Genomic DNA, 12124 nt, shown 5'->3' with positions numbered 1-12124 from the left:
CTTAAGATAATACCTACCAACTTTGGAGAGAGCTACTACTTTGAGATCTTTAAAATGTCCATTATTAAAAAAAGAAAGATGCTGTTGAGCATCACAGTTGATCTCACCTGGTCATGGATGAAATTATTGTTATCCTATCTTTTAGTATACAATTTGTGATGGTTGATGTGAATCTTTCCTTGCTTCTCTTTCTTTATATCTTAGTAGTAAAGGAGTGGCAGACATCAGAAAGTTTCAATGCCACATCATTTTAGAGTCAGTGAACGAGAATAAAGTTATTTTAAAAGGTTGTCTCAACTATACAGGGTATTGTTTTATATTTTTGAACTGCACTGCCGCTTTGTATAGACTATGGTTGCCTCCTTTTATAGTTATGATCTTTCCTATGGGTGTTTTTTTATCTACCTGTGTTTGATATGTGTGTTGTTTTATCTACCTGTGTTTTTTATCTACACATTTTGGATGTGTATAGAGAAATTATCCTAAAAGGTATCGGGCACATCTGTATCGGATATTCATATTAGAGTTTGGACTACTAAACATATTCGAGGACTTCATCAAGAAGGATTTTGAACCTTTACACGACATCCTTTTTCTTAAAAGAGACCAAATCTTCTTATAATCTTTTTTTCTTTTAAATTCTAACTTTTGAAAGTGATGAGCTATTGGCGACTCATGCAGCCAAAAAGTTGGATTCAACTTCCACATCAATATGCCCTTTAAATACATACCATTTGCCAAAAAACAAGATTCATCAGTACCTGAAGAAACATTCAACAGCTTGTAGGCATTGTATTCCATTTCTTTCATCAAAATAAAAAAATAAAAAAAAATGAAGAATCAGCTACTTGAACAAGTTGGAGTTCCAATCAAAGCAACAACATATGGAGTTGAGAGAAGAACATCAAGGCAATACTTACCTGATGTTGCTGGTCAATACCACATTTCATCACAAGGGTCAACAAAAAGTAGGTCTCCCTTTCAATCTTTAGTAATGGTGGATATGGGAATTTCATGGTAATAAAAGATGTTTCTTTTTCTAATGGGAAACTGTTTGTAATTGCAGGCAAAGGAAACTTTGTACTTAAAAGGATGAACTTGCTAGGGAAGAAAGCTGATACATTCGCCCATGGCGTCCGAGAGCATGGTATGAAACACTCTCATGCTATCAGATATATTAATGTCTCTTAAGATTAAAGTGCAATGAAAGCTAAAGTTTACTTTTTTTGAAACTGCAGTTAGATTGGGGACAAAGATTAGTGAAACAGTGAAGGGAAAGTTGAGTCTAGGGGCAAGGATTCTTCAAGTAGGAGGGTTGGAGAAGATTTTCAAGCAATTGTTTAGTTTCAGAGAAGGAGAGAAGCTATTGAAGGCTTGCCAATGTTATTTATCAACATCAGCAGGCCCTATTGCAGGCCTACTTTTCATTTCGTCTGAGAAGGTTGCCTTTTGCAGTGAGAGATCAATCAAAGTCCCTTGTGCAAATGGGGAATATCTGAGAGTCCATTACAAGGTTGTAGTTCCACTTGAGAAAATAAAGGGAGTGAACCAGAGTGAAAACATGAAGAAACCATCGCAGAAGTACATGGAAATTGTGACAGTGGATGGTTTCGATATCTGGTTCATGGGGTTCTTGAATTATCATAAAGCTTTCAAATGTCTACAGCAGACAATCTCACAGAGACTGGATGATGTAGACACTTTCTAGATGGCTTGAACAAATGTTTCATGAGATTTTTTGTTGATAAAATGTGGAGGAGTAACAGTAAACCACTGTAACAAATGTAAAAAGGTTGTTCTAGATTGAATATATGATCCTTGATTAAGGATCAAAATTAAATCCTATTTTATGTTGCAATCTAACCCATCAATTTTTTTACCTTATGTTATTAGTATGATTGGATTGGATTAAATTGGATTTATGTCACAAATTGCAGGCATCACCTAAATGCGACCCAACGATAAACATCTGTACGTGATTTTAACAATGGTTAATTTGCATCAAGTAAATGTAGTGCTTGTCGTCAGAGGCACACAATTTCCATTAGGGATGGACGAAACAAGCATTTACTAAAATTGTTCTACTCCACTACCTGTCTCCATGTTTCAAGGGCTGGATCAAGTTTTGCCCTTAATTCACATACACACAATAGGCACATTGTTCTCAAACTTGTTGCGGAAGCGACGATAATATTAATAACAATATTATCAGAAATATTTAGATAATTATTATGCCAACAATTATACTAAGAAAATTCCCAGTTAAATTGGAGGGGTCACAATGGTCCCGCTTAAAACCCAACAACTAGACAGAACTCACTTAGATATTTATAGCAATAATAACTAAATAAATATAACCAACATAAAGCTATTAAATAAAAGCAAACAAATAAGAAATAAAATACCAGAGTTTTAACGAGGTTCGGCCAATTTAGCTTACGTCCTCGGACACTACCAAATTAATATTTCCTCTAGAAATATTACAAAGGAGAAGATTTTGGGATGATACAACCAAAGGGGGAGGGGTTCTATATATAACAAACCAAACCCCTCCCTTTCTATCTTTTCCTAATGTGGATATTGCCAATATTCAACAAATCTCCACCTTGGCGATATTCCACATCTTCGAACATCTTCTCATAACACAAACTTCAATAGTGTCTTCAAATTTGCGCCAACGACGCCATATCAAATGTGTCGGACATTGATCAAGTCTAAACAATGTTCAAACTTGGCCCTTGTAACCACCTTAGTCAGCATATCTGCAGGATTCTCCGTAGTGTGAATCTTTTGGAGAAGTATCTCCTCTTCTTCGAGAATTTCCCGCACAAAGTGATAGCGAACGTCTATATGCTTCGTTCGTGCATGAAAAACTTGATTCTTTGCTAAATGAATAGCACTCTGACTGTCAGAATATACCTTAAGTTGTTTCTGACCAACTTCCAAGTCTTTAAGCAATCCATGAAGCCAAATTGCTTCCTTCACAGCCTCTGTAATTGCCATATACTCTGCCTCTGTTGTAGACAAAGCCACCGTGGACTGTAAGGTAGATTTCCAACTAACTGGCGCTTTCGCTAAAGTAAACAAATAGCCAGTTGTAGACCGTCGCTTATCCAAATCACCTGCATAATCAGAATCACAATATCCAACTATGCATTGACCAAATGATTCATCCTGCTCGAATGCCAATCCGACATCTATGGTATTTTGGAGATACCGCAGAATCCATTTCACAGCTTGCCAATGACCCCTGCCCGGATCATGCATGTACCTGCTAACAACACTAACAGCCTGTGAAATATCTGGTCTTGTACATACCATTGCATACATCAAGCTTCCAACTGCATTTGCATATGGGACTTTTGCCATGTACTCTCGTTCTTCCTTAGTCGTTGGAGATAACTGGTTACTTAGTTTAAAATGAGGAGCAACTGGGGTACTTACAGGTTTTGTACCTTCAGACATACCGAAACGTTGTAGTACCTTCTCCAAATACTGTTTTTGTGACAGCCAAAGTTTGCCCCTCTTTCTATCCCGAGTTATTTCCATGCCGAGAATCTTCTTAGCTTCCCCTAAATCCTTCATCTCAAACTCTTTACTCAACTGAGCCTTCAGTCTATCAATCTCCATTTGGCTCTTTGCTGCAATCAGCATATCATCAACATACAAGAGTAAGTAGATGTAGGAACTATCTTGAAGCTTGCGCAAATACACACAATGATCGTATTTGCTTCTTTTGTACTTCTGGTCCTTCATGAACCTGTCAAATCGTTTGTACCATTGTCTCGGAGATTGTTTCAATCCGTACAACGATTTGCTAAGTTTACACACCCAATTTTCTTTACCAGCAACCCTGTATCCATCTGGCTGAGTCATATAGATTTCCTCCTTCAAATCACCGTGTAGAAACGCGGTCTTCACATCAAGTTGAGCTAGCTCCAAATTCAACTGCGCTACCAAGGCCAACAAAATTCTAATGGAGGAATGTTTAACAACTGGAGAAAATACCTCATTATAGTCAATTCCCTCCTTCTGAGCGTAGCCTTTAGCCACTAACCTTGCCTTGTAACGAACATCTTCTTTGTCGGGAAATCCTTCTTTCTTTGCAAATACCCATTTGCAACCAATCGCCTTCTTCCCTTTTGGTAGTTGTGCCAACTTCCACGTCTTGTTTTTCTCTAGAGATTGCATTTCCTCTTCCATTGCACCTAACCATCTATTATTCTCTAAACTCTGAATGGCTTCGGTGTAAGTGGATGGAATATTATCAACAACTGGAAGTGCATAAGCTACCATGTCAGTGAAACGAGCTGGTTTCTGAATTTCTCGTCTCTGCCTTCTGACTGCAATTGGCTCTGATTGCTGTTGAGGTTCTTGGGTAGAAACCTCTTCCTCATCTGACTCTGCATCTGCCAATGAAGAATCACTAGTGGTACCTTCTGCTGGAATTACCACACTCTGCTCAAACTCCACCTGCTGCGGAGTACACTCCACCTGCTGCGAAGTACTACTCACTCCTTCTGGATTTACCTTATTCAACATGGCAGATTCATCAAAGGTAACATCCCTACTGATTATCGTCTTCTTTGCCTCTAGACACCACAAACGATACCCCTTAACACCAGCATTGAAGCCCATGAATAGAGCCTTCTTTGCTCTTGGATCTAACTTTGATTCTTTCACATGATAATATGCAATAGAACCAAAAATACGCAAGGTGTCATAATCAGTAGCAGGTTTTCCATACCATTTCTCCAAAGGAGTCTTGCCATTTATAGCAGATGATGGCAAATGATTGATGAGATGTTGAGCGTACGTCACAGCCTCAGCCCAAAACTTTCTATCTAATCCAGCATTAGATAACATACATCGAACTTTCTCCACAAGCGTTCGATTCATACGCTCTGCCACCCCATTCTGTTGCGGTGTTCCACCTACGGTGAAGTGCCTTACTATGCCACAATCTTGGCATATCTTTAGGAAAGGATCGCTTTTATATTCTCCACCGTTGTCTGATCGGAGAACCTTAATCTTCCTTCCTGTCTGATTTTCAACTTTAGTTTTCCACTTAAGGAAAACTTCAAGCACCTCATCTTTGTTCTTCATAGGAAACACCCAAACTCGTCTGGAAAAATCATCAATAAAGGTGACAAAATAACGTCTTCCTCCAAGTGATGGAGTCTTGGACGGTCCCCATACATCAGAATGCACATAATCCAGAATACCTTTAGTATTGTGAATCCCAGTGCCAAATTTCACCCTTCGTTGTTTTCCCAGAACACAATGCTCGCAAAATTCAAGTTTGCAAGTCTTTGTACCTTTCAATAATCCTTGCTTGGCTAGAGTTTGCAAGGATTTTTCACCAGCATGGCCCAAACGCATATGCCACAGCTGTGTTGCCTCAGCGTCCTTCTTGGTACTCGAAATTGCTGCTGCTGTTGTCCCGACCACTGTACTACCTTGGTAGTAATACAGATTGTTCTTTCTTATGCCTTTCAACATCACCAATGCTCCTGAAGTTGCTTTAAGAACTCCATCTCGTATTGTCACAACTAGGCCTTTAGATTCTAACGACCCCAAAGAGATGAGATTCTTCTTCAACTTTGGGACATATCGTACATCCCGCAAAATTCTAGTAGATCCATCATGACTCCTCAGTTTAATTGAACCTATCCCGGCTATTTTACATGTGTTATCATTACCCATGTAAACAACCCCTTCATCTAGTTTTTGAAATTCAAAGAACCATTCCCGAATGGGACACATATGATAGGAACAACCAGAATCCATGATCCACTCATCTGCATATAATGTTGAAGATGTCATACTAAGAGAAAAGTCTGACTCTGCTTCACTATTGCATTCTGCAACATTTGCATCTTGCGGAGTCTTCCCTTTTTTCTTCAATTTTGGACAATCTTTCTTCCAATGTCCTTTTTCTTTGCAAAAAGAACATTCATCTTTGGCAACAGCTCGACCTTTGGACTTTCTTCTCTTCCCCTTAGACTGACTTTGCTGACGACCTCTTGTTACCAATGCTTCCACTGCTGCTTCACCTGAACCTTTCAACTTATCCTTTCGGCGTAGTTCATAGCTATACAATGCAGCAGTTACTTCATTGAAAGTTACTTCCGATTTTCCATGAAGTAGAGTAGTTTCAAGGTACTCAAACTCCTCAGGAAGCGATCCCAACAACATTAACGCCAAGTCTTCGTCTTCAAAAGTCACATCCAAATTCAACAAATCAGCCACCAGCTGATTAAAATTGGTAATGTGCTCGTTCATCGTGGTACCAGGAACATAACTGAAACGAAACAGTCTTTTCTTCATATGTAACTTATTTTGACTGTTCTTCTTCAGAAATTTCTCCTCCAATGCTTTCCACAATTTACTTGCAGAAGTCTCTTTACTGAATGTATACTTCTGCTCTCTGGAAAGACATGATCGAATTGTACCACATGCCAATCGGTTGATGGTCTTCCATTCTTTATCATCAACCCCTTCTGGTTTTTCTTCCTCAATGGCAATATCTAGACCTTGTTGAAAGAGGGCATCTAGAAGCTCGCTTTGCCACATGCCGAAATGACCTGTTCCATCAAAAATTTCCACTGCAAATCTCGTATTTGTAGTTCCAACCCTCGACAAGATGTACGAGGTGGAAGTTGTTGCTGTGGATGGTTTTTCTTCTGTCATTTTTGCCATAGCTTCTATTTAATAGCCACCAAATGCAGAATACCCACAAGCTTTAGGAAATGTTTCTGATGTGTAAGATCAGACTAAGCTGCAAACACAGAGCATACTACAAAACCTTGGCTCGGATACCAATTGTTGCGGAAGCGACGATAATATTAATAACAATATTATCAGAAATATTTATTTAGTTATTATTGCTATAAATATCTAAGTGAGTTCTGTCTAGTTGTTGGGTTTTAAGCGGGACCATTGTGACCCCTCCAATTTAACTGGGAATTTTCTTAGTATAATTGTTGGCATAATAATTATCTAAATATTTCTGATAATATTGTTATTAATATTATCGTCGCTTCCGCAACAAAACTGAAATACCATAATGAGGTTTTATAAATGTCATCTTACCAACTTCTCAATTTTCGTGTTGCAAGCACCTTTGAAAGCCAGGCAACCCCTTTACCGTCCTATTAACAACTTTATTGATTTTGTTTAAAGATTGAGAATCTAGACTCCTAATGCGATCATGCCATGTGAGGAATGCTCCTGATGTGGCCATGATGTGGTTGTTTTACATCATGCCATTCAGGGAATGCTCCTATGCTATCTTTTCCTTGAAAAAAGTTAACAAAAACCTACCTTGAATTCCCTTCATTCTTGTGTTGCTTTTATGGTAAGCAAAAGTTTCATATTATCATAGACTTGATTGCCGATTTGGGCATTGGAAAAAGAAGGTGATGTGAGTCTAAATCTTTATGTTGCATGGCCTGCTGCCCTTTCATTCTTACCTCAGGATTACAAATTAAAGAATGTTTAAAAGAATCCATTCCCCATAAGCATATAACCTCTGGCTTGGTGTGGTTGCTTCTTTTCTTTGACCATTGGAGCCCATAGTTCATACCCCTTTTCAAATGAGGGTTTCTTAATGGAAACCCCACTTCATCACAGTTAGAAGCACTTGAGTTTAAGCTATTATTCCTGGGCCTTAAAGGGATTAACTGTGAAAAGGAAAAGAGATTGTATGGATAAATTCTGGAGCATGTGAAAGTACATAATGAATTTGGGAATTTTAAACCATTTTTGAGCTATTTATAAACTTAAACTATCTTTTTACTTATCTTCAGAGCCTACAAAGTTATTATAAATCTTAACCTGTACTAAGCAGAGAGAACTACAAAGTGCACAGCAAATAAATCATCACTTACCAATCTGTTATCATCAAAAGTATTGTGAAAATAGTATGAAATACCAACATTTATCATTACTTAAACAAAGAAAATCCAACTTAAAATAATACCCAACAACTTTGGAGAGAGTTAGAGTTCTTTAAAATGTCCATTATCTCAACAATTCCAAAGCGAAGTCACTCTCTGTGTTATCATATGTGTATATACATACATGCAAACAGACCGCACTTTGTGGATAGATGAAGGGGTTAAAAAATCAAATTTATTATGTCACTTTTTAAAAGTAATTACATGTACCAACTGTTTCAACCTCAGATTTGCATTATCCTGCAAGTTGCATGTTATCCTACGTTTTAGTATGCAATTTGTGTTGGTTGATGTGAAACTTTCCTTGCTTTTCTTTCTTAAGGAGTGGCAGACATCAGAAAGCTACAATGCCAACTCAGAAAGTTGCAGAGATGAAGATGATCCCTCAAAAATATGGAAAGAAACGACTTTAAAAAAGTTGAATATAGTGTTGGACGTATTTGCATTGGTCATTCATATTAGAGTTTGGACTATTCAGTATGTAGGAGGCTTTCATTAAGTAGGACCTTTGAGCCTTTACACAACATTCTTTTTCTTTATTGGAACCAAATTTTGGCAAAATTAGCGAAAAATACCTTTTTAAAAAATATTTGGCAATTTAGGCCGTTTTAAATATTATTTAGGGAAATAGACTGTTTTTAGGTTATGTAGCAAAAAACGTGTAACACCCTTAACCCATATCCGTCGCTGGAATAGGGTTTCGAAGTATTACCGAAGTTTATCAATCAAACAGGCAGAATTCTCAAACATTTCATATCATCAAAACAAGTCATCAAAGCATCATTTTAATCTAAATTATAAACATACCAAATCCAAATCAATTTGCCTAATTCATGAGCACTTAAACATAGAATTAAATTTACATGCACCTATATCTAGATTTAGTTCAATTTACCATGCTCTAATATGACTTCAAAAACAAACACATATTTATATGTATAAAACCAACCAATATTAAACTTATAATCTCATTTACATTCAATCCACAAAATAACTTTTATTTAGACAGCTTAGGTACATGTCGACACAAAAGATAGACATCACCACATTTGATTTTGGGAGCGTTGTTGGATGTTGAATCGGCGATCAAAATTGAAGTACCTAATCTGCGCACAGATAACAAAACCGTACGCTGAGTAAAACTCAGTGGTATTTTTATAATCCGAATATTTAAAGACAAGATAATATAATATACATATTTTAATTATAAGCACATTTGAATATTTAATACCACATTTATTCATACAATGACATTAGTCATTCAATATCCAATTCATAAATACACCATTTCATACCATTCTCAAATCTCAACGCTTGCTATATAATAACTTTTCACAATTTAATATAATATCATTTAAACAATAATATTATTCAATCCATATCCAATTCATGAATACGTAATTCATGTGTCTCATTTTCATGTTTCAATTCAATGTCAAAGTGCCATATACTCACCTCAACACTTACCATATGCATTAAAAAAAATACAACAATTAATAACTAGTTCCAGATTATAGAAATATAAACCAGGAATTCCGAGCTATTCCATGTCAACTTTATCTTTCCCATTTTTAGTTGAGGATTCCGGTACAACGTTAACTACGGAATTAAAACAATTAAAATTCATCAATACAACACAATTCAATTTCATATTGAATATTTCAATTTTTATTCAATATTTGCCTAAATTCCAATTTAGTCCCTAAATCGAGACTAATTTTTATTCTTCACAATTAATTCTATATTTTCATACAATTTCCAATTTAAAATAAATTTAACTCCCTATTTTCACTTAAATCTCTAAATTTTGAATTTTTTACAATTTAGTCCCTATTACTCAAAATTTACAATTCATTCTATAATTTAATCCTTTTTCATTTCTAACTTAAAAATCTATCAATTTAATCCCTAATACTAAAATTATTCAACATTAACAACACTTAAAAACTCAATAATTGCTAAAATTTCGACATGGGTTGGGTAATACTTAACACTGGGATTCCAAAAACATAAAGATTACAAGAAAATGGGACTAAATTGACTAACTAATTGAACTTGGAACTTTGAAACCCCTAAGCCTTGGGTTCTTCTTTCTTCTCTTTTTCTTTCTTTTTGTTTCGTTTTGCTTTTGTCTTTCTTTATTACTATAATATATATTTACTTAAATATTAAAGAAAACATATTATAATATATATTTTAAATTTAATTTATTAATAATATATATATAATAATTTTACACCTTATGCCTTATTAAAGAACAATCGCATAATTGCTTCTTTAGTCCCTTTAATTATTCACCCTATATGCAATTTAGTCCTTATACTTAATTACTCTTAATTCATGCAAATTCACTTAACTAAAACTTAATTAACTACACAACTAACTTCGTAAATATTTTTAATAAATATTTACGAGTCTGATTTACGAAAACGGAGTCCCAAAAATACACTTTCTGACACTCCTAACTATCGGGTCATTAAAATTCTCCCCTTAATCAAATCTCGTCCCCGAAATTTACCTAGAAAGAGGTGGGGGTATTGAGATCTCATAGTCTCTTCCGGTTCCCAAGTCGCTTCTTCAACACTATGACTACGCCACAATACTTTCACTAATGGAACTCGCTTATTACGCAATTCTTTCACCTCACGTGCTAAAATCTCAACCGGTTCTTCTTCGTATGACAAATCAGGTTGAATTTCAATATCTTTTGTCGAAATAACATGAGATGGATCCGATCGATATCTTCTAAGCATTGAAACGTGAAAAACATCATGAATTTTCTGTAGTTCTGCAGGCAAAGCTAAACGATACGCAATTAGTCCCACTTTTTCTGTGATCTCATATGGTCCAATAAAACGAGGACTTAGTTTCCCTTTTTGACCAAATCTCAAAATTTTCTTCCAAGGCGTAACTTTAAGAAATACTTTATCGCCAACAGAATATTCAATATCTCGACGTTTCAAATCTGCATATGATTTCTGTCTATCAAAAGTTGTCTTCAATCTATCTCAAATTTTCTTAACAATGTCTTCCGTTTCTTGACTTAATTCCATCCAAAAAACAGGTGATCGACACCTACGACCATATAAGGCTTCATACGGAGTCATTTGAATACTCGATTGAAAATTATTATTGTATACAAAATCGGCCAAATGTAAGTAACGCTCCCAACCTGATTCAAAATCAATAACACAAGTACGAAGCATGTCTTCCAAAATCTGAATAACACGTTCAGATTGTCGGTCAGTTTGCGGGTGAAAAGCTGTGCTAAAATTAAGTTGCGTACCAAGAGATTCGTGCAACTGTTTCCAAAATCTCGAAGTGAACCGCGCATCTTGACCATAAATTATCAACATAGGGACACCGTGCAATCTTACTATTTCTTGAATATAAACTTTAGCAAGCTTTTGAAGTGACTAATCTGTCCCGACTGCAATGAAATGAGCCAATTTCGTAAGTCGATCAACAATCACCCATACAACATTTTTCTTACTTGCCGATAAAGGAAACCCCATTACAAAATCCATTGTAATACAATCCCATTTTCATTCAGGAATAGAAATAGACTGAAGTAATCCAGTAGGAACCTAATGTTTTGCCTTAACTCGCTGACAAGTTAAACATTTAGCCACATATTCGACCACGTCTCTTTTCATTCCTGGCCACCAATAAGATTCTCATAGATCGTGATACATTTTCGTTCCTCCAAGATGCAAAGCAAAAGGACTATCATGAGCTTGGCGAAGTATCAACTCTTTTAATTTAGAAACATCTGGAACGCAAATTCAGTTATGGAATCTCAAACAACCATAATCATCAATACTGAAATTTTCTAATATACCATTTTGAACCATTTCTCTTTTCTTTGCTAACTTGTCATCATTTAACTACGCTAACTTGATCCAATCAAACATCACCAGTTTGATTTTTAGTTCAGCCAATAGGCCTCCATCGTCATTGACACTTAGCTGAGCAAACATTGCTCGTAATTCAATTGTTGCTTTCCTACTCAACGCATCAGCTACAACATTAGCTTTACCAGGGTGGTAATCAATAACACAATCAAAATCTTCCAAAAGCTCTACCCAACGATGCTGTCTCAAATTCAACTCCTTTTGAGATAAAAGGTATTTGAGACTCTTATGACCGGTATAAATATAACA

General features: G+C 36.0%; 1 protein-coding gene across 1 annotated transcript; it reads left to right on the top strand.

Annotated features, from left to right (window-relative positions):
* Positions 1–669: 669 nt before the first annotated feature.
* LOC107909012 (GEM-like protein 4) lies at positions 670–1858 on the top strand. The gene is made up of 3 exons (XM_016836377.2): positions 670–968; positions 1067–1147; positions 1239–1858. The coding sequence occupies exons 1-3, from the start codon at positions 833–835 to the stop codon at positions 1706–1708; spliced, it is 687 nt and encodes a 228-aa protein (XP_016691866.1). The 5' UTR covers positions 670–832; the 3' UTR covers positions 1709–1858.
* Positions 1859–12124: the final 10266 nt, after the last annotated feature.

This window comes from Gossypium hirsutum, chromosome D02 (assembly GCF_007990345.1).
Source record: "Gossypium hirsutum isolate 1008001.06 chromosome D02, Gossypium_hirsutum_v2.1, whole genome shotgun sequence".
In the NCBI taxonomy this organism is placed as follows: Eukaryota; Viridiplantae; Streptophyta; class Magnoliopsida; order Malvales; family Malvaceae; genus Gossypium; species Gossypium hirsutum.
The sequence above is the reverse complement of the archived record's forward strand: the minus strand, read 5'-3'. Positions and strand labels throughout refer to the sequence as shown.

What these genes read in the sequence shown, in the direction of transcription:
- LOC107909012 (XM_016836377.2), top strand. Translation starts at nt 833, where the DNA reads ATGAAGAATCAGCTACTTGAACAAGTTGGAGTTCCAATCAAAGCAACA. An exon ending in ATCACAAGGGTCAACAAAAA is followed by an intron (nt 969 to 1,066) that starts GTAGGTCTCCCT and finishes TTGTAATTGCAG; the next exon opens with GCAAAGGAAACTTTGTACTT. An exon ending in CCATGGCGTCCGAGAGCATG is followed by an intron (nt 1,148 to 1,238) that starts GTATGAAACACT and finishes TTGAAACTGCAG; the next exon opens with TTAGATTGGGGACAAAGATT.